This window comes from Miniopterus schreibersii (genome assembly GCF_964146895.1).
Source record: "Miniopterus schreibersii genome assembly, chromosome: 18".
Taxonomy (NCBI): Eukaryota; Metazoa; Chordata; class Mammalia; order Chiroptera; family Miniopteridae; genus Miniopterus; species Miniopterus schreibersii.
The window spans coordinates 22245562-22268872 of record NC_138121.1 but is presented as its reverse complement, the minus strand read 5'-3'; the positions used below and the strand labels follow the sequence as shown (position 1 = coordinate 22268872).

General features: G+C 45.5%; 1 protein-coding gene across 5 annotated transcripts in view; it reads left to right on the top strand.

Moving 5' to 3' along the window:
- The first annotated feature begins 297 nt into the window (after positions 1–297).
- The window catches only part of MAF (MAF bZIP transcription factor), a 309074-nt gene continuing 286060 nt past the window's right edge, over positions 298–23311 (top strand). Inside the window, exons 1-3 of one of the 5 annotated variants that reach the window (XM_081118788.1) lie at positions 726–1931; positions 14225–14285; positions 17042–17960. In XM_081118788.1, coding sequence (XP_080974914.1) covers positions 805–1931; positions 14225–14258 — 1161 coding nt within the window. In that variant the 5' untranslated portion in view covers positions 726–804 and the 3' untranslated portion in view covers positions 14259–14285; positions 17042–17960. Of the gene's footprint in view, positions 1932–2348; positions 4019–6051; positions 6194–14224; positions 14286–14515; positions 15526–17041; positions 17961–23311 lie in introns of those variants that run through there. The other 4 variants (XM_081118789.1, XM_081118790.1, XM_081118787.1 and 1 more) reach the window with 4 other exon arrangements.

The window sequence follows — 23311 nt, the reverse complement described above, 5'->3', positions numbered from 1 at the left end:
CTTCGAGCTGGAGCTCGGGCTGCTCGTCGGCTCGGCCTCCCCCCTTTTGCTCTCCGCCTCGCCTTTCCCCAGGACTTCGCTATTTTGCTTTTTTTTTTTTTTTTTTTTTTCAAAAAAGGCAAGAAAGAACTTAAACTCCCCCCTCCCTTTCCTCGAGCCCCGCTGCACCTCCGTCTTGCACTTTGCACGGAGAGCGCGCGCGAGGGAGAGAGAGGAGAGAGAGAGAGGGAAGGAAAAAAAAATATAAAAAATAAAAAGAGCCAGGCAGAAGAAGAGGCGAGAAGCATGAAGTGTTAACTCCCCAGTGCCAAGGCCCGCGCCGCCCGGACAGCCGCCCGCCGCGCCTCCAGCCCCGAGCGGCCGCCGCGCGCGCCCCGCCTGCAGCCCGGCCGGCGAGGCGAGCCCTCCTTATGCAAAGCGCGCAGCGGAGCGGCGAGCGGGGGACGCCGCACACCGGGCCGGGCTCCTCCAGCTTCGCCGCCGCCGCAGCCGCCGCAGCCCGCGGAGGACCTTTCCGAGCCTGAAGCCGCCGGCTCGGCGCGCACCGAGGCGAGCAGGCGAGGAGGGGCCGGGGCGAGCGAGCACATTGGCGTGAGCAGTGGGGGAGGGAGGGCGGACGCGGGGGGCGCGGGCAGGGCGGGGGGGGTGTGTGCGCGCTCGGAGGTTTCGGGCCAGCCACCGCCGCGCAAGCTAGAAGCACCCCAGCCCGGCAAGCTGGCTCACCCGCTGGCCACCCAGCACAGCCCGCTGGCCCCTCTCCTGCAGCCCATCTGGCGGAGCGGCGGCGGCGGCGGCGGCAGGAGAATGGCATCAGAACTGGCAATGAGCAACTCCGACCTGCCCACCAGTCCCCTGGCCATGGAATATGTTAATGACTTCGATCTGATGAAGTTTGAAGTGAAAAAGGAACCGGTGGAGACCGACCGCATCATCAGCCAGTGCGGCCGTCTCATCGCCGGGGGCTCGCTGTCCTCCACCCCCATGAGCACGCCGTGCAGCTCGGTGCCCCCTTCCCCCAGCTTCTCGGCGCCCAGCCCGGGCTCGGGCAGCGAGCAGAAGGCGCACCTGGAAGACTACTACTGGATGACCGGCTACCCGCAGCAGCTGAACCCCGAGGCGCTGGGCTTCAGCCCCGAGGACGCGGTCGAGGCGCTCATCAGCAACAGCCACCAGCTCCAGGGCGGCTTCGATGGCTACGCGCGCGGGGCGCAGCAGCTGGCCTCGGCGGCCGGGGCCGGCGCCGGCGCCTCCCTGGGTGGCAGCGGCGAAGAGATGGGCCCCGCCGCCGCCGTGGTGTCCGCCGTGATCGCCGCGGCCGCCGCGCAGAGCGGCGCGGGCCCGCACTACCACCACCACCACCACCACCACGCCGCCGGCCACCACCACCACCCGACGGCCGGCGCGCCGGGCGCCGCGGGCAGCGCGTCCGCCTCGGCCGGCGGCGCGGGCGGCGCGGGCGGCGGGGGCCCGGCTAGCGCTGGGGGCGGCGGCGGCGGAGGTGGCGGCGGCGGCGGCGGCGGCGGGGGCGCGGCGGGGGCGGGGGGCGCCCTGCACCCGCACCACGCCGCCGGCGGCCTGCACTTCGACGACCGGTTCTCCGACGAGCAGCTGGTGACCATGTCGGTGCGCGAGCTGAACCGGCAGCTGCGCGGGGTCAGCAAAGAGGAGGTGATCCGGCTGAAGCAGAAGAGGCGGACCCTGAAAAACCGCGGCTATGCCCAGTCCTGCCGCTTCAAGAGGGTGCAGCAGAGACACGTCCTGGAGTCGGAGAAGAACCAGCTGCTGCAGCAGGTCGACCACCTCAAGCAGGAGATCTCCAGGCTGGTGCGCGAGAGGGACGCGTACAAGGAGAAATACGAGAAGTTGGTGAGCAGCGGCTTCCGAGAAAACGGCTCCAGCAGCGACAACCCGTCCTCTCCCGAGTTTTTCATGTGAGTCTGACTCGCGACCCCAGCTAGCCACCTTGATAAGTGCTCCGCGGGGGTCCGACTCGGGTGTGGGCTTGCTAGACCCCCAGCCATGCTCGCCACCACCTCGCCCCCTCCCCTAAGTTTGCGCCCCCCCTCCAGTGGCCCCAGACACACACAGACCCACACGCACACCCTGCTCCGACTTGCTGGTGGTGGCGGCTGTTTTTAAATTGGGGAGGGAGTGGATGTCTGGCTCATGGATTGCCAACCTGAAATTCTCCATAACTTGGTAGCTTGTTTTTTTGTTTTTGTTGTTTTTTTTTTACGCGCCCCCCCCCTCCCCACTTGCACAATGTTCAAAGATCTCAGCAGAGTTCTTCATGTTCACCTTTGAAGCCTGCATCATTTACATATATTTTTTTTCTGTTTCTTCTTCAGTTCATGAGCTGGTGTTCCATTTTCTGTGTGTTTTTATTTTGTTTGGATTTCTTTTTTTTTTAATTTTTGGAGCTTGCCGTGTTGCTCTTTTTTTTTTTTTTTTTTTTCCAAACCTCCACCCTCACTCCCTCTCCACCCATCTCTTCTGAGATAAAAGAAAGAAAAAGCTAAGTTTTTTTGTTTTTCTCCTTCTGAGTTCTTCATGTGAGATTGAGCTTGCAAAGGAAAAAAAATGTGAAATATTAGAGACTTGCAGCGTGCTGATTTCCATCGGGTTTTTTTAGCACTGTTATGCTAAAATAGAGGGGGAAAAATATCCTCACGAACCTGCCACAATCAAGCCTGCATCAACCTTCTGGGTGTGACTTGTGAGTTTTGGCCTTATGATGCCAAATCTGAGAGGTTAGTCTGCCATTAAAAAAACAAAACAAAACTCATTCTCATCTCATGCATTATTATGCTTGCTACTTTCTCTTAGCAACAATGAACTATAACTGTTTCAAAGACTTTATGGAAAAGAGACATTATATTAATAAAAAAAAAAAAAGCCTGCATGCTGGACATGTATGGTATAATTATTTTTTCTTTTTTTTCCCTTTTGGCTTGGAAATGGACGTTCGAAGACTTATGGCATGGCATTCATACTTTTGTTTTATTGCCTCATGACTTTTTGAGTTCAGAACGAAAAAGTGCAACCCTAGAGCCTTCTTCCCATGAAAGTTTGCATCTGCTCCAAAACTGCTTTGAGTTACCCAGAACTTCAGCCTCCCATTGTAAATGCACTGAAGGCATTCCTTGTCAAAGATGCCAGAATGGGTTAAACATTTGACATGGCAAACATTAAAGAACTCTTAATGTTTTCTTTTTAGTAAGAATGACACCCCACTTTGGGGACTCAAATTGTGCTGTTGCCGAAAGCAGTCTAAAATTTATTTTTTAAAAAAAGAAATCTGCCCCGTTATTTTTGGTTTGGTTTGTTTTTATTTTATTTTATTTTTTTTTTCTTTTGCTTTTGGTCATTGTCAAAATGTGGAATGCTATGGGTTTCTAGTATATAATTTAATTCTAGTTTTTATAATCTGTTAGCCCAGTTAAAATGTATGCTACAGATAAAGGAATGTTATAGATAAATTTGAAAGAGTTAGGTCTGTTTAGCTGTAGATTTTTTTAAAGATTGATGCACTAAATTGTTTACTGTTGTGATGTTAAGGGGGGTAGAGTTTGCAAGGGGACTGTTTAAAAAGTAGCTTATACAGCATGTGCTTGCAACTTAAATATAAGTTGGGTATGTGTAGTCTTTGCTATACCACTGACTGTATTGAAAACCAAAGTATTAAAAGGGGAAGCACCCCTGTTTATATCTGTAGGGGTATTTTACATTCAAAATGTATGTTTTTGTTTTTTTTTTCAAAATTAAAGTATTTGGGACTGAATTGCACTAAGATATAACCTGCAAGCATATAATACAAAAAAAATTGCAAAACTGTTTAGAACGCTAATAAAATTTATGCAGTTATAAAAATGGCATTACTGCACAGTTTTAAAATGATGCAGATTTTTTTACAGTTGTATTGTGGTGCAGAACTGGATTTTCTGTAACTTAAAAAAATCCACAGTTTTAAAGGCAATAATCAGTAAATGTTATTTTCAGGGACTGACATCCTGTCTTTAAAAAAAAAAAAAAAAATGAAAAGTAAATCTTACCACAATAAATATAAAAAAATCTTGTCAGTTACTTTTCTTTTACATATTTTGCTGTGCAAAATTGTTTTATATCTTGAGTTACTAACTAACCACGCGTGATGTTCCTATGTGCTTTTCTTTCATTTTCAATTCTGGTTATATCAAGAGAAAGAATAATCTACAATAATAAACTGCATTTTTTTTTTGATTCTGCACTCAGTTTCTTAGTGTACAGTTTAACTGGGCCCAACACCGCATTAGAAGTGTAAAATGCATCCATTTCTCCAGAGGAAGGATTAATGGAGGAGTAGGGAGGCAATAATTCAGGGTGAAACATAGGCAGTTTTTCGAGGTGGGAGGAGGCCAGTTCCTTTTAATAATTCGCAATATTTAATGTAAATGTAAATTACAACCTCTCAAATTTTACACCCCCGCCCGCACCCCAAAGTTTTCAGTTTTCAAATGAGTTGCACTATCATTGCCCTCTGGTGAAAACAAACAAAATTCCCATACAGCAGGCAGGGCCTTCTCAGCATTGCCCTGAGCTCCTGACCCAGCAGCGTGCCCATCTAGACTAGGGAAAAAAGCCAGGAAAATTAGGCATGGCAGGGGTGGCTCGGGCGCCTATGCATTTAATGGCAAAGATCAACAATGCTTGCTTTGGGGTTTAAAACTGGTTATTTTCCCTTCTTCCCTTACACACCATGATTTTCTTGTTAGCAAGGCCTGACAAGATTTAACATCAACACTTTGGACAAATCAAAGTTGTTTGTGTTTTAACTTTGAAGGTCATTTTTCTTCAATGAGAAAAAGAAAAATCCGCCCTTCTCTTACAGAACTCCAAGTACATATCTGGGTTTAAACTCTGTTATTAAATCATACTTTCCTATAAATATTTAGCGGAGGGCTTCTCCACTGAGACGAGCTGGTAATGATTTCAGATCACCTTCGCTCCTGAAATACACGCCAAAAAATAATGCTGTGGTGGAATAAAGGCTGGGCTTTGATTTATTGACATCTACCCCCCAAAATACCCTGGGTATCATTTGGAAAGTCCTGAGCTACCTTCACTAACAGCACTGACCTATTTTAAAATGACACAAATTCGTGCAACTCTTGGTCAACTTCCCTTAGAGCACTAATAGAGTGTTAGACAAAGCCAACACTGTTTTGAAAACAGAGCCAAACACGATGACTTTTGTTTTATTTCATTTTCCGTTTCTTTTTTTCTTTCCTTTTTTTTTTTTTTAAAGATAATATTGCAACTCCGACCGAAGGCCTTATTTTGAAGAAAACAGGTTGTGCTTGGCGCTGATGAGTTTATCATCTTGTTTTCCTTCCCCCACTTTTTTTTCACAGACAGCACATACCCTGTACATTCTGACCTTCCTTTCTGTGCCAGTTGTGATAGGGCTCCCAAATCCACATTTAATTTTGCGTAACAAAAGTCTTAATAGTATCCTGACTACGAGATAGGCAGCCTCCCCCCAAAGAAGCAGAAATGAAGATATCACTGATGTAAAAACGCTCAGCATCAGATGACAGATTTTAGGCAAACACATTCTTAACATAAGAGTGACATTCGGGATGGAGTTATTGCAATTATCTCATGAGGAATGCGACTTGGGAGGAAAATACAGTTGGGCAACAATTAAGCATTTTGATAGAACCCTACAAGGCAGCTCAATATAATAAGAAGGCTTTGGCCCCAAGTGTTAGAAGGCAAAGTAGAGGGGTGCTGACAAAAATGAGGTTTTGGTGGCTGGCTTTTAAGAGAGGGTTAGCGCCTAGGGAAAGGCATTTTTAGAAATAATCATTCCTAAAACTTTGAAGTGGAGTGGAGCGGTGAACACAAATACATGCTTTTTTAACAAAGAAATCCTAAATCCTGCCTAAGCGCCCCTATTACAAATAAGTCTCTTAAGTTTAAAAAATCATATAATGAAATGTAGCTTTCCCTTTACACTTCATTTAAGTCTTTGTCTAAATAGTGTTAAAATTCCTTTCATTCCAATTACAGAACTGAGCCCACTCGCAAGTTGGAGCCATCAGTGGGATACGCCACATTTTGGAAGCCCCAGCAACATGTACTTACCAGTGTATTTCATGAAATGACATTTATGTGAGACCTGTGCATTAAATATATATTGTTGATAGTAGTAGTATTATCTGCAGTGGTAGAATGCAACCTGCCCCTGACTTCTGCTTAGTCTCCTCTTTTAAACAAAGATGTTTGCATTAGAGAAAAAGGCTATTAAATATATAAGCTCCATATTCATTAACCATGCCCCTTGTCTGAGGGTCGTCTGTACAGGCCCCTAGCAAAGCGCACTGGTGCTTCTGGCTTTGAGATGTGCGAAACGGAACAGGTGCAGTTGTTTTCAATCTGCAATAGCAGTTTTAAAAACCCACTGAAATGTAAAAGATAGATCCATATACGTGTGTTAGAAGGGAGGTATCCCAAAGGTAACAGCCAGCCGTTGTAAAGCATATGTAGACGTACACGCTCTCAATAGGACTTTTTCACGCTTCATTGTTTCTCTGGCAGATAATTTCACCGAAGAGAAAAAAAAATACTTGACACCCCCCCAGCCCCTCCCCGCCCCGAGCAGACGCCATGGGCAGAAGCTTTAGCAGAGCCAGGCTTTCTCGTAGGCCCTGGATAGTTCTGTATTTATCAGTGATGTCGAATGTGTTTTTTCATCAGACACGGCCGTAAATGAAAACAATGTGTGGCAAAATACAAAGTTAAGTTAAATACACACCCTCCGTGTGTGCTTTTTTTTTCTCCTTTCCCTTTTCTGTTGCCAAACAGTCACGAAATCCCTTCCCTTGAATTTCCCTGCTCCTTGCATGTCTCCCTTTTCAAAACCATGCAATAACTTTTTACAACGTATCTGACACATTAATAGAGTGACATCAAATAGGCAGAGATTCCACTTCCTGATCTTGGTGAGGAAACGATGTCTCAATATCTTATTTATTTATCTGTGTCAATGCCATAACCACCTGGGCCCCTTTCAACACCGGCCGCTGCAGGGGGGAATGCTCTGTATTTATAACTGAACGCCGGCTTCTAACGCTCTGATCTTTTCACCCTTGTACCCTTTCCCCCTGTAGTTTTTATTTCGTAGCATCGATTCTAGATCCTTCCGTTCTTAAACAGGGCCTCCCCTTGCCAAGCCACCAGCTTTCCTGCTAAGCGCAGTGAGCAGAGGGCGCATGGTAGCCACCCTCACAAACATGGGGCACAGCTGTCACAGTAGCTGCATTCCTAACATTTCCCTCAACTAAATAACCGGAGTTGCTGAGACGCACGCAGAGGTCCCCAAGTACAGTATCGGGGAGGCTTTCGTTGCTGTTGGTTTTGTTAAGACCAGCTTACTTCCGTCTCCACACAGGCCGGGCTTTCTAAAAGGCACTCCTCGGGTATTCTAGGCCAATCAATACATTTAAAAGTCGGCTTGCCACACAGGTATCTCTATTTTTTGCCTGTCGGTAGTTAAAGGCTAACTGACATAGGTCGGAACACTAAAGTACATGAGTGACAACCTTCAGCCATTTGATTTCCCTGTCGGTAAAGCACCGAGCCAGGCTCTGGGGCCTCACTCGTATAAACACGCGACAAGGGGGGACAGCAAGGCAGACTCACAGCTTGAGATTGCTGACTTGCAAGGCGATTCTTTTCATTATATATATTTTTAAATAATAATTTTACCCCTTTCTTTGAAGAAAGTCTTCATTTTTTAATTTTTTAATTTTTTTAGGGAAGCTTTATCTACAGTGATAAGTTATCTTTTTTTTTTTTTTTTTTTTTTAACACTTCTGATTATTCCTCAGGATGCTGAATGAGTAGTTTGGAGTCGGTGCCTTGTGGTTTGGAGGAAAAATAAGAGAAACCCTGAAGTTTGTTTCCACTCTTGGCCCACCCTAAATTTAGAAGCTATCCCAAGTCCAAGGCAGGGCATACCGTAGCCATCAGGGAGGTGGTCCAGGGCCCAGCCATCCACAGCAGCATTTGTTTGTTTGTTTTTGCACTTGTTTGAAAACAGAGCAGAGGCCTTAATCCACCTTCTGATAACACTGCTTTTGTCACTTCGGATATAAATCTTCAAAATCTAGACATCCAACAGCCCCAGAAAAGAGGAATTCTCTCCAAGCCTTGCTCCGCCCCGGCTCCGGAACAAACCCAGCTCTGTCTAACATTTTTTCTCGAGCGGGGGTAGGGGACAGGGTGAGAGGATTTCAGTCTCCCAGGCTGTCTCATGATTGTCGAGGCATAAAGAAGTACAGTCCTGCAACAATGTGGGAACATCTTTACCCTTTAGAGAGGGACAGAACAAAAAACAAAGCAAGTCAAATTGCTGTGCACGAAGGCGGAGCAAAACCCTAGGCTCCTGTTCGCTGCACCATCTGTAGGAGGTGAGAAATGAGGAAAGCAAGAGAGAATGGAGAAGATGACCTCAAAGGCAAGAGTCCCAGGAATAACCCCAGTTGCCAGCCTGAATTTCACTTGCTCACTGGCTAAAGTCAGACCCACAGTTCATACAGGCCAGGTGCAAACAAGGTTCGGCTGCCTACGTCTTTCAAATAGGCTCACATGTGTTTCCGTTTTGAAAACAATTTTAGAGATCAAATCCAAATCCGGGGAAATTGTCGATGTCTTAACTTTGGGGCATTTATAAATATATCAGTCTTCGATTTCTGGGTAGTGATGTTTTGGACTGTTAGACACGCTATACCAATATTTATGTGGTCACCGCAATAGGTTTGATGGCCTCCTGACAGTTTTTACTGTTTAAATTTGAAAGCCTTTCGTCTGTGTGTTTCCCATAAGTTTGCCCAATATAACAAGGCTGAGAAAGAAAGAACACATCAACAGCACACCGAATTCAGATCTTTATATGAACTTGCATCAGAGCTGGATAGTTCTAAGAAACTCACAAGACCCATTTTCCACTTTTCCACTGAGAGGCTAGCATTGGAACATACAGTTCCTTACCCCAAAGCATAATCATCTACTGAGCACTTCTCCCCTTGCTCAAAAATAATTCATTTTCTTTTCTGTTCTTTCTGTTAAATAACAATTTTTTTTTCTATAATTAGGATTTTGGATTGCAAAATCACATCCCTCCCTTCACAGATTCTTGGACCTTTGGTTAGGATTAGAAAGGGGCCTTAATTCATAAAGGGAGGGTGAGGGAGGGGTGTCTGTGGAGATTTGGGAAGGGGAGGGGGAGGAGAGGAAATAGTTCTGTGTTCAGCCCCCACACCCCTTACCCCCACGCAGCCCAGCCCTGGATGTGAGCTGCACACTGGGGATTTGGGTTCAGTTTCTCTATTCTAAATATTCTGATCACCAACCTTGAGCGTTTCCAAGCTAAGATTCCAAAGAGCTGCTTTTCCTGCGGTTGGTTCTTTCGGTTGGGGAATAGGAGAGGTCAGGAAACCATATAGAGCTGGGCAGGAAGGAATGAAAACCATTCTCCTAGGAGACTCCCCAGCAAGGATGCTTGTGGAGGGGACCCTGGGCTGAAGAATCGGGTCAGTGATACAGATTCCCTTTTGGCACCACAAACTTCCTCTGGTTCTATGTGGCCTCATCCACTTCTGGAGGCCTGTACCAACGGGTTTCTGGCCTTTTTTTTGGGGGGGGGGGTTATCCCAAAGGAAAGCCAGCTGGCCTGAGATCCCAGCATAATAGGCAATCCCAAAGGAGGCCCAGAGGAGCAGAGAGCAGGGAGATGCTGCTGTGCAGGGATGGAAGTATTACTAAGAGAAGCCCAGCTTGGCTTATGACCCCCATTTGCCAGGGGTCACCTCTAGGTGGTTCCCAGGGCCCCTGCATCCAACCAGGAAGGATCTGTTCACAGGGTGACTGACAATCCCCCGGCCAACCCTGAGATCCCAAGATTCCTAAAAACAATAGTGATGTCCTTAGCTCCCAGGCTTCGGCCCCTTACTGCCTGAACCCTGTTCCACCCCAGTGTTCTCTCTATACTTTTTGGAACCTCTTCTTTCCAAGCCTGGTCACCCAGGGCCAGCAGAGAGACTCAGAAGGCAGTCACTTAAGCTGAGGCCTTGGACCCATTAAGTCATTCCTGCCCCAGGTTCAGTGTAGACAAAGGCCAGGATGGGAAGAAAGGCCTGGGAGCTGCCCTGGGAGAAGAGTGGGCACATGACCTAGAATGTTTAATGCAGGCTGGAGCTTCTAGTGCCAAGGAAGGGTCTTGAAGCCCAGCCCAGAATGAAGGAGATGAAGGCAGGGAGGATGCTGAGGTGCCCTCCCTCCCCCAGTTTCCATTCCACCTATCCCTCCAAACCCTCCTCCCCCCCCCCTCCACTCACCAGCTTCCCTATATACTTGCTCTGCTGGGACCATTCGCCCCAGGCATCACTGCCCCAGGCCCTAGTGACTGGGAGGAGCGGGGCCAGGTGTGCTCCTCACCCTGGGGGTTCCTTTGAGGGCTCCCAGGTGCGGAAGGACAGGAGGCAGGACCTTGGGGGTGGGTCCCAGCAGCCGCCCGAGGTCAGGGGGTTGTCCCTGAGGGCCAGACGGCAGCCCCAGCACCGCCACTGCGCCAGAGGGGGCGGGCGCAAAGCTGCGCCTTCCGCAGATGCCCAAACACCGCCCAGCGCCCGGGCGCGTTGACAATGGCAAACCGCGCGCGCTCAGGACCCCGCACCCCCGGCACCCGCGCCCCCAGCAGCGGACTCGGATTTGTATCGGAATTTGGTTTAAATTTTCCAAGAGGACTGCCCTGCCCTGGGGTGGCTCCAAGGGACATCCAAACTAGCCGCTCTGCTGTGCGCCCAGGTGGGCGCATGGAGGGAGGGAGCGGGATTCAGCCCTGGAAAGCTCTGCCCTCCACCTTGGGACCCCCCTACCCTAGAAACCTTCTGCAAATAAGATCGTGGCTCCAGATAACTGGGTTTTTACACTATTAATTTTCCGACCCATTTTCCAGAGCTATCTGGTTAGAGTCTGGGTAAGGGGGAAAAATAGAAGGAAATCCAGAGAGCCTGTTTTAAAACCTTTATAGAAATCTCCCTAGGGCTGGGTGTGTTTTTTTTTGTGTGTGTGTGTGTGTTTTTCCTGTGGTAGTTTGATGCTCATTATAAAGGAAAGCAGGTCAAGCAAACTCTGTCTGAGTTTTGGCAACACCTCCAGCAGGAGGGTCTTGCTTGCATCCCAGACTTGAACACAGTTGCAGTCAGATCTCAGCCTCTCAGGAACTGCCTGAAGGGCACAAACTTTAAAATGACTAATTCAGAAAGGAGCCCTTCCCCAAGGGGCTTTTGCTTATGGGGACCTTGAGGTTTTTGATCGGCCAGTATTAGTATGGAGGAGACCAGCAGGTCTCCTTGTGCCTTCCTAAGTAGATCCCCAGTTTCTTTTCCTTTCTCTCAGGGAAGGGTTCGTTCAGGTTCAGATAAACATGTTAAAACTAAACGTTAATGATCTCAGCATCGGAGACACTTTCATACTGTCAGATTATACTAAACTCCTTGTTGATGGAATGGGGGGAAACCCCCCGGTAATCACACTAAGATTAAATCTGTAAAAAATGTTTGACGCTTTCCAGATTCAGGCAGTGACTCCAGCATATTATTTCATCTGCCATTTATCTGTCTATCTATCTTCTGTCGACCTATCATTTATCTATCTATCTCCAGAACCCTTGAAAGTAACATTGTAGAAGGGGAAGCTATTAAAAGATAAATCTGCAGTTCCCACATTACGAAATAAAAATAATCACACAACTGAGTGGATCAGTCTACTGTATGTTTTGGTGGCAGGAGCAGAGCAGAGCCTGAAATGTCAGTCTTAGCACGATCTTCCCATAAAACCTGCGCCCTGCTCGTGAGCACTCCGGGCGGCCTGGGGACCCACGCTGACGGTCGGTCTGTAGCGAGTTGTCAGGGGCCACTGTCCCTTTTATTTCCCTGTGCTGTACAGTTAATGAGACCTTTTAAAATCTTCCTTGGAATATCACTGCACATTCCTATGCTATTAAAAAATATTATATAATCATTAGGTAAATAGATCCAACTGCTGGAGGCTCTGTGCTGGTAGACGCCTGGCTTGGGCTAAACCGTAATGGTCCAGCCCGAAAATCTCTCTCACTCCCATGTGAGACCCCTTTGCCCCCACCTCTCTTCCCCCGTGACTAGCCCCGGGGAAGGCGATGAGAACAGAGAAACCACAATGTCTTTTGGACTCTATTCAGGTGTGCAAACAGAATCTCTCCCCCCCCCTCCTTTTTGAAAGAAAATGCCTTGATAACAGGATGGGGTCCCCAGGTAGCCAGAGAGTAGAGGTCATCTTGAGGAAAATGACACCAATGATCTAAAAAGGACATCTACTTTATGAGATTTCAGGCCCAATGCCAAAGATCACATTTAATGAGGCCTGATTCTTTTTCTCCAAAAATAACAGAGACGATCAGTGAGATGGTCAGGAAGGCAAAGGGGCATTTTGCAAAGGCTGTGTTCAATTATTGCTTTGTAATATTTTCTAAAATTGAAAAATGCCTCATAAGTATATGATCTCATGTAAATATTCCTTGCAGAAGCTTAACATATGTTTGCAATGCCCCAAAGGAATTACAAAAATATTCTCTCCGCAAGCTCTTAAGCTTTTAAACTCTATTCACTTGCATTTCTAAAAGAATCTGTTGTTTCTAAAGATTTTTGTAAAAAAAAGTAACCTTATATAGGATTTTTTTTTTTTTTTAGATTAGCCATTTAAACTCCAATGTAGAATAACTGATATTAATGATATAACCCTTCGAGGTTTTATAACTTCAGCATGTTTCTTATTTCTTTTTCTTTTTGGCATAGAAATAATATATGTGGCAAAAGATTAATGTATCCTGTTACATGAAAAAGAGTGGTTTGTACTGTAAGGTTTTAAAAGCATTTTTAACATGAAATGTGAATGAAGGCTTGTATTTGGGGCTGCTCTGACAGATCCAAGGGTGCAAATGTGTTTATCTGTTCTGATGCATACCCAGAGCATTGAGATAAAGGGCATTTGAAATAGCTAGAGTAATGCTAAGTGAAAATTTAAGTAAAGAACAATTCTATGTCCGGTTGCACATCCGACAGATTTTAGCAGGTGTATGAGTGTAGTGCTTCTGTTCACACCGATTGTAGGGGTAGGTAATCCAAATAAAAGTGGGGGATTAAAGACAAATACTGAATATCCATGTTGGAAAAATATATCAGACCGACATACTAGTTTATCGCAATTCCTGTACACAGATTTTCCTGTAACCATGTTGAATTTTTAAAATTAGATTTTGAATATATTTTGACAGTCTGAACTTGTACAGTGTGACTAACTGTAGGGAGAAATGACAGGTCTGCTTTGTTATTAAACTGCTGTCTGGAAAATATTGGACTCCGTACAGTAAATGATAATTATTTTGCCACTTACATTAGTACAGCTAATAGCAATAAGGGTTTTTTGAACCATAGAAAGCTAACTACTTTGAATTACTGTGCTTTGTTACTCACTGTGAGGCAAAAAGCCTTTTTTTTTTTTTTTTTTTTTAAAGCAACCTCATTTTCATATTACTGTTCTAAGCATTCCCTGCTACTAATTTAAACAGAGAGGAAGTTAATAAATAAAAGGGTGGTATCTAAATGGTTCTATTTGTTAAGAGAGCATTTGCAATTAAGGTCAGCGGCACTAGCAGAGTAGACCAGGGCAGGGAAGGAGGAGCGGGGACGTGGGAGGGGACATGCCCGAGGGAAGCATCAGGGAAAGTGGGAGCACTTTGGTTCTCTGAGGGATGGGCAGTCTGTGAGCACTTGAGGGGGGCCCATCAGACACCATTCACACCCTCCCCCACTGGGAGCCCCGAATCACTTAGTCCTCTGAACTGAGGACAGCTTCAAAACGGATCCCGGCGGCCAGGCCAGTGGGTATCACCATCTCGGCCTCCCTGGGGTGGGAGCCCTGGTCAGAGGAGGTGACCTTGCATGCCACGCCATTCCCTTCCATAGAACCCCCCCTTGGCAGGGCCCGGGCCAGGATGCCAAAGCAAGCGGGACTGGATCACTCCCCTCTGGTCTCATTCTGCCCTTTCCATAGAGAGGGAGGCTGACTTGAACATAGCGTCCTTGAAACCGTCTGCGTACTTATTAATTACCCTTTGTTTATTTTAATATATTTACTAAATCAGGTACCCAAGGGAATCCTCTACATCAGTGATGTGAGAAATCCTGTTGCCTGAAGTCAAAGAGGTACATCTTGATTTCTGATTTGCATGTGCTTGTCTTAGTGAGTTTTCCACGGAGGGGGAAGGCAAGCGAGCAAGGAATGCTGATCATTCTGCGGGTGTGGAAAGCTCCCTTGTTAGTAGTTTCAGTATTTGGGTTTCACAAGTAGCAGAAACGGTGACACGAGGTGAGGGGAAGTGATGCAATATGTGTGACCAGCATGCTCGTATTTCTGTATTTATTTCATTTCAAAGCTGCGGTGTGCAGAGTAATGAATCCAGTTGGAGTAAATCTCAGATCTTTGGTCTTAACCAGCGCCTGTCTACTGATACTCAAAGGGCTAGCTAGCCCCTCTACCCGAATGTCAGAAAGCCTGGGTGAATCTGTACGGCTCACACCCACACCTGAGCCTGTGAACCTTCCACATCTCCAGTCTCCTAATTCACTCCATATGAACATTTGGAAAATTTAGCGTAATTTCAAAGCATGGCATGTCCCCCCTGGTGCATCCGAATGTGACTTTGGAGATACTCTCTACTCCAACTGTAGGTGGACAGAGAGGGGAGGGGATGGGGGGAGGCAGAAATCTGATTTTCATCTACTAAAAAAATGAAATTAAGCTTTTTAAATGGGTTGTCAATGCCAAGTATCCCAGTGTGAATGTAATTATGAATCCTCTTTGTTCAGAGAACTAGACCAGCACTCTTACACCAATAATTATTGAGTGTCATCCTGTTACGTATACTTGTTACCTCTTACTGGCCAACGGAAAGTAGTTTGCTTTTTGTATTAAAAATGTTGCTTGCTGAGATTTTTGCATGACGTACAAAGTTTTTGTTTTCTAGAGAAACTGAGGAGGAGGCAAGCGTCACACTGTTAAATTGCAACCCTTGGCAAAGGAGGCATTTTCAGGACCCAGTGAATTTAGACTGTCTCAGAAAACGAAACCCCATTTTTCCCCCCACTATTCAAAAATCATATCTGATTACTCACTTCTCCGCACGCCTATTATGAGAGTCTTTGAATTACTGGATTGTGAATATGTAACATGATTTCTTTCCGAGCCTCAGACAAAATTAACATGCTCTTTAACAGTTCCCATAGGTAGATTTTAACCCGGTGTATGCCTTCGGGATTAATTTGTGTGTCCACGTGCCTGCATGCAGTACCAATACTTAATTCATTTCTTTTGTGTTCCTTCCTTTTATCTTTGTCTTTATCATTGAAATTCGAAAGCCATCTATTAAATATGATGATCTATGTCCACCAGCCCGTTTTGTTACATCCATTTTGAGCAAAGAATTAATGAACTTTTAAGGCAAGGTTCACACTAGCCCTGACCTCCCTGGTAATATTTCATATAAGGTTACTGGTGGGAGAGAAATCAAATTTCAGCTGTGAACATGATTGACAGGTGAGAGCAAGTAAGAGAAAGGCATTTGGCCAGATGGGGAATTTGGGGAAGGAGTATGACAATTCCTCAAAGTTACTCTGGGATATTAGATATTATGAGCTGATATATGGAAAGTTCCAATACTCGATACTCTTGGGAGAGTTACTTAGTTTATTTTTCAGAAAGTCACTTTGGTTAAGGGGTTTCAGTAGTGGAAGTCAAAAATGGGAAACTGCTAGCTTCCTGCTATCAGGGTAATTTCAGCTCCGTATAGCTTCATGGCTTATTTCTGGCAATTTTCTAAGCTAGAATATGAAAATTAAATCACAAGCCTTTTGAGAAGCCATTTAATTACCTTTCATTTAATCTCAGAAACACAGTCTAGGTTATATTGTGGTTCTTGAGCATGTTATAAAATTTTTATCTTAAGCGGTATCACACAAAAATTAGATTCTCCATTCTGTAGCACCCCTTGATCCTGACTAATATTTTCCATTAGCTTAACCTATGTAAATCGATCAAAATGCATAATTTATACTGAAGAAAGATCTAACATGGAGATCAACAGATATTCGATGTAAATTTTTCCGTGGTAGCATCTCTGGGTAAGGTGTGATGTTAGCATTGTTGCTACAGGAACAAGTCATGATATTGCTTGGCCCTAAGACCGAGGCTGGTTTTGGAATTTATCTTAAAGGCTGTCTCTCAGCTTGAAGTATCAGAAGGAGATAACATAGCTACCCATGGTTTGCACCAAGGCTGAATGGAGGCCTTCAAAACCCATTCTTTCATCTTGGGTGCTGAAACACTAATTCAGAAGGTGGTGATATCAGGACCTTAGCCTGCTCATGTCTAGGCTCTGCCCATTTCAGATGGTCCTGACATTGGCTAAGACCCATCCGGATGCAACCAAGCCTTACAGAGCTGCTTCGGGCAGGGCAGGTGGGATATAGGCACAGGGGAGAGGCCTGTTTGTAGCTTTCCCATCACCTATGGGAGAAGCTGATGGAACTATATTGTACAAACAGCACTTCCTGGGCTCTGAGTACCCATCAATTTTTCTCTCTCTAGCCTTATAGCCAGCAGAGTGGACAAGTTTCTTCCTGATTGTATCTATCCCAATATGAATTCAAACAAATATAAGGAAGGCTTGCTTGTTTTATGAACTGGGATAAAAACAAAAAAATTCCCCACTCCCCCAAACAGTAAAAATACTCAGAAATCTTGTTTCTATTTTGTAGAACTTGCCTTCCCATGTTGCCCTTTAATCACCCAGAGATAAACGCAAGCATGGTTTCCTGATGCCCAGTGTCAATGTGGATGCCTGAGCCCAGCTATTTAATTCAAATGTAACATTAAAGATGTCATAACCTTGTTTCCCTTGCAGAGCCCATCAAAATATTTTAACAGAAATGGTGAATCAGGTGTTCTCATGCAAAGGACATGTGAAAACACAGACTGTAAGTTTGGATTTCTGGCGCCTCTGTTTGAAAAGCTCGGGTGAAAGCAGTGGCCAGTCTTGACTCTGTCTTCACTACAGGCCCCTGGGGTCTCTAAAGACACAGTCTTTAGAGGGAGTCCCCTCCTGTGAGACAGCAAAGAGTAGGATGCTGTATACGGTGCGCAGATTTGGAGAGAGGACCAATCGATCCATCACAACTTCATGAGTGTGTCCTAGGCAAATGACATCAGTGTATTTGTTGGCACTGAGAAAATAGGAGGAAATAATTCTGTTTAAAGTGTCTTATTACTGGGACTTACTTAATTGTTTGCCGTTGTTGTTTGTTTAGATGATGCTCCCCCTAACCACCACCACCACACCCCCTTTTCGTGCCAGGCTGTTTTTCTTTCTGTGGGCACCGGCCCACTACTGAGCTGATTTAATCTATTAATTACAGCAGAGCAGGTACAGAGTAACTAGCCTAATGAGGCCATATGCACTCATATTATTTTTAGTCATCTCTAGGATCCTACTGAGGGGACAACTTGAAGAAAGAAAGACACATTATGTGTGTAGGGGGGGAAAAGAAGAAGGAACTTTTGCCAAAGTACAGCACTCATTACTTAAAACTAAATGATGCTTCTGTAAAGAGCTTTTGTTTTAAAAGCACACATCCAGTTACCTGCCAAAATCTCAGATTTACTGCTCCCGTTCACAGATGCCAATGTTGAACTCCTTTCACCTGCCACTTGCTGAGTCTTTCATTTCCTCAATCCAAAAATTACCGTAGAGTTGTTGTTTAGTGTCTACGTTTTTTGGCTTTTCCTGGCACCTAATGAAATTATCAGCAATAAATGAGCTAAGCAGAAGGGCTGGTTTCCTTTTTTTTTAACAATATTTGGAAAACACTGGGACAAGGCTAAGCCAGTGGGAAAATTCGGTACGCCACTCTTTCCAGCACCTACAGGAAATATAATAAAGCTATTAGCACATAAAATTTCAGATGGGAAGTAATACCCATTGTGGGGGAGGGGGAAGCAGTTTCAGGTGTTGAGTGGGAAAATCAAACTAGTTATGGGAATTACAGGTATTGTCACCTGAGACAACACAGCCACATAGGAGTGACCTTGGCTATAAGCCCCTGGGAGATTTTAACACCTAATTAACCATCGGGGTGCATCTGACTACTTAATCACAGGTGAGGTGAGAATGACAGAAGAGAGGAAGGCACAATGCTGGTTGCTGGTTCGGTTTCTGTTTGCCTTTCCCTCAATAGCATCATCTGACAGTTCTTACACGCAGCTAGTGAGGATTTCTTTTTAGTCACTTGGGTCTATTGAAAAGCACAGCAAGTTCTTTGCCAGCAGGTAGGCAGTGGAGGGCAGAATTACATTGATCTGAAGTTGACATGCAGGTCAGCCCCCTTTAAATTGGGTTCTCCAGACAAAGTTTATTTTCTTCTCCCCTGGCTCCTGCCGGCAGCGGGGTTTGGGGCTGGGGTTTGTAATTATTTAACGGGGTTCTGATACCAGAGTTGATTCCTCCCCCAAAGTCAATCAAAATAGACCTCTTTTGTTACCGACGGCAGTTCATTAAAGGGCTTGACTCTATACAGCTGTGGTGCGCCTCCCGCTTGTTTATGTTTCTTTAAAATTATGTTTTTACTGATTTTAGAGAGAGGGGGATAGAGAGAGAGAAACATCGATGTGAAAGAAACATCAATCTGACCGGGACTCGAACTGGGACCTCTACAGTTCATGGGTCGACGCCCAACCACTGAGCCACACCAGCCGGGCTGCTTTTTTATTTTTTAAAATGAGGTTCATTCCTGACATACGGGAGGTGGGGGGAAAGCAGACACAGGGCCTCTTACTGGGCTGAAAAAATTGAATAGGAGAATAGAAGATCCCGTTTACTTTCTGGACTTGCCTTTTTTTTCCTGGTCTCTTGTCAGTGGCGTGATTAGAGTCCTTTCAAAACACCTTCAGGCGCACGCCGGGGCTGCCGTGTTGGGAACCACGCGTCGCGCTTGGGAAGGCCGGCGCGCTCCTCTGGGCAGCGAGGGCGGCAGGAGAGAGCAGAGACTCCCTTACTCAGGTCACTTGCCCTCTCTGGTCCAGGCTCAGAGCTGCTTTCTCCCCCTTGGCTCCCGTGCGCAGCGCATGTCCTGGGGTTCAGAGGCCGTTTCCTTGGCATTGGGTCTCCCCAGGCTCCTTATGTTCCCTTTCTCTTCTCTTGCCTCCTCTTAAAGCCGGGAAGCACTCTCTCCATGGCGCAGGGCACAGGTGTGTTTGGAGGTCGGACCCGGGGTTCCCCCTCGCAGGGAAGGACACGGTGTGTCATGAGGACGGACTCTCTGCAAGTCTCGGGGTGCTGTGCCGCCACAGCCCAGGCCTGAGGGCTCCCAGCTGCCCTCCTCCAGGCAGCCTCCGAGAGTCACCTTGCATTGGAGGCCCCTGGGCATCTTGCTCTTTCCCTGGACTCATCCCCTTCCCACAGGCTCCGTTAGCAGTTTGGGGAGCCTCGTTATTTAGAATGTTACCCCTGTTTGCTCTGATCTTTGCTTACTTAGTAGCATCCTGACCAGAGCCGAGGAAAAAGGACAGAAAGATCAGGGGTCGCAAAACAGCAGAAATGGCCTGGCGTGATGTGCTGCTGCTAAACCTGCCCATAGGCTTGCAGGCACCTAACGCGCCCAGCTCCCGGCTGAGCTGCTGGGCTGTGAGTTGCAGAGCTGGCCCCTGACCCGGGAAGTGAAGCACGGAGTCCGCCGTCCTTCCTGCCCGAGCGCCGAGAGCGCGGGTTTCACTGCTCAGGCCGGAGCCCGGAGCTCTCACGGTGGCGCGGCGAGAGCGGCCAGTCCAGAGAGGAAAGCAAAAGTAAGGAAGCCTTTTTTTTTAAATGTTTTTTCTCCTGTTTTATTTGAGCTGGCTGATCTTGGTGATGAAAAGCTTTCCGTCCCCATTTTGGGGGGAACTGTCGACTTTTAAGGCATTGGTTGGCATGTGGGCCCGGGTCGGGGTCGGCGCGGGGGCGCAGTTCCTGCGAGGGGTTTTGTCTGCCTTTACCCAGCCCTTTACAGTGTCCTTCGGAGTCCCCACCCTCACCAGCATCATTGCCCTTTGCAATACAAAAGGCACCTGTCTGAGTTTGCCACGGTTCACTGGTCAAATTTTCACTCCAGGAAGGAGGCCGGAGTGTGGGATTTCATTGTAAATTTGTCAGAAGTTATTTCCAGAGCTCTTGAGGGTGCAGTTATTCTGAGAATGCATCTTTTTACTATTTCTTTATAATTTAATTGGGATCAGGCCACTGTGTGGTTTCAACTTGGAGGTTGCTTTTCCCTCCCTCCCTTCCTCCCTCCCTCCCTCCCTCCCTCCTTCCCTCCCTCCCTCCTTTCCTTCCTTCTTTTTTTTTTTCATTTTGCTGCAATCAAGTGACTTGTAATTTATAATCAAAGTTTGGTATCATAAAACTCAACTGTAAACACCAGCTTTGGGGCTGTGCTCATAAAATAAATATTTGGAAAATATCTAGCAATGAGGCCTGTACGGCAGGGGCGATGTCAGCACATATATATCTGTGTATGTGAAGGTGAATATAGAGGTAAGTATTTTTTTCCGGAGACTCTTCGTGCTAGCCTTGAAAAAGCATCCTACGGAGCTGTGACTTCCTCTGAGCCTCCAACCACGAGGATGGCCTGATACGAATGTAAGCACATTTTCTTTAATGAACTTCTAATTTGGTTTTTAAGCCCCACCTGCCATTCACTAACTTACTTCTCAGTTATAGTGTCTTTGCACTAAAGAGCCAGCGTGTGCGCGCTGGAATCCTGTGTCTGTAAGCTAGAGCGCTCCTTAGGCGGGAAGAGCTTTTTTCTTTCCTCCTAACAAGGAAGCTCATTTAGAAAGAAATCTTTATGTGAAGTGCTTGTCAGTTGGCATTTTTACTGGTTTGCTAACCCAAAGGTAAAATATAAAGCCATGTCTTTTCCTCGCTGGCTTGTTGTTACTAGAAGGGTCCCTCCCTTGTTAGCTTGATAAATAATTTTACTAGGGGGACTCTGCTGTATTTTTATGCTTGCTGTCTATGTTCTGCTTGCTGCAAATAAATTTCTGTACTCAGAGGGCACTAAAACTCCAAACACATGGTATTTTCCCATTTTGCTGCTGGTCGCCTGAAATATTTGTTCTGTCTCGTGTTTTTAATTAATTTTTTAAAGGAGAAAATAATTTGTGATTAATAGCAAACAAAAATTAGTCCTATGTATCTCGGGACTGTTGGGTTGGAACCTGGAAGTCTAGTTTTTTTTGAAAGGCTGCATGTGTCAAACCCAGTCCCGTATTTGTCAAATTGACGACAAGAGTTATTTATTGGGGTGTCTTGAAGTTTTCTCATTATAGATTTCCTTGTCTGTCTTTCCAGCTTTAAATATTAGCCTTAATATGAGAAATGAAGAGGGCTATAGAATTCTATCTAGAAACAAGTCACTATACAATAAAATCTTTATGTTTGAAAAGTGGCACATTGTGTGAAAGTGGAGATGAAATTGATGATAGGTATCAATATAAATATTGGCATCCACCTGAGTCGTGGGCGTTTAGACTTGGGATTCCTGACTAATGGAAGAGCTTGGTGTGGATCACTGAGGCAAAATGAGTGGTTCTCTGGTACAAACTTAAATGAACACACCCAAAACATTCCATTAAAATAAAATAAAAATTAATGTATTCTATAAATTACAAACACAGTGAACATAGCACATAATAGGCATATAATAAAATGTTTAATGAAGGAATGACATTTATGCATTGTGGTAAAGTAAGTGTTCATTTTAAATGAATGCCAGATGATCACATTCATTGAAATACAATTTCTTTTTCAAAGCAGAGAGTCTGCTTGGTATTGGCTAGTTGTTGTTGTTGTTTTTGTGGGGGGGGGGTTATTGCTTGTTTGTTTTTTTCTCGTTAGAGTTTTATTTTCTGAAATTGGAAAATATTTTCACAAAAGTGCCAGAGACATAAATTTGAAACCAGAATGCCAGCACATGTAACCAAGGGTATTGGGGAGATTGAGTCAGCAGTTATCTGGAGCTCAGTTTCTGCAAAGATTACAAAAATGAAGAAGGTAAAAGGGGCCCATGCATGAGTTCTCAGATATACACAGAGCTCCAAAGGACAGGACTTAGAGCATTCAGTTTCTTAGGCCTTGAACATAACATTTAATCATTTTTACCATGGATGCAAATACTATTGCTTCCTAAAACATGTATGTATCATATTAAACAATGTATACAGATTTTATTTTCATATCTCACATCTCAGGGGTTTCAGAAATGAGCTAGACTTCAGGCTGATGACTCTCCAACCCTTAAACTCTGCCGTTATAGGGACTATTGAGAATCAGATTTTTAAATATTTAACGAAGAGGTGATATTTAGCCTTTCTTCTGGTCACTCTGGAGCCATACCAGTTGGTTGAGAGTTAGAGGAAACTTTTGCAGTGTTGATGATCCTGTTGTTCCACCCAGCCCTGCCCTTTGGAGGTCATCCAAAGGTAGGCGGCGGTGATGACAGCTACCATTGATGGAGGGTCTCTTGGGAACCAGGACCTCTGATCCTCACAACAAGTAGAGAGGTAGATATCTTAATCTCCTTTATACAGATAAGGAAACTCAGGCACAAAGTAATTAAGATATAATTTGACCCTACACCGTAGTCATGCCGATATTTCTAGCTAGAGCCCATGACACCCCTGCCCTCGTCAGTTTATTCCCTCCTTCCCAATAAAAAAAGCCCGGCGTTTAACCTCAGCACATGGATTATGAGCTCAGTTACCCTCTCTCCTTGGTTATCACTTTCTTAGTGGGGTTGAGTGAGGCCTAGAAAAAAATACATTATAATCTAATATCTAGACGATCCAAAGTAGTTGTTCTCATAGTCTTGACCCCAAGGACTCCTTCAGCCCTAAAAACAAGTGATTCTGTGGTTTGATTTTGGTAGGTAACAGAGCCACCTTTCCCTACTCAAAGATAAAGATTGTCATTTCAAGAGCATTTAAAAAATAATAGATGGCACACTTCCTTAATACTCTGTAATGTGCAATGCACCAGGTGTACAATCCACACTCAGGAAATTGCTGGATAGTGAAGATAAATCAGCATTAAATCACTCCATTGAAAGCCCTTTTTAATAAGAAGTTGTCAGCAAAATCTGTG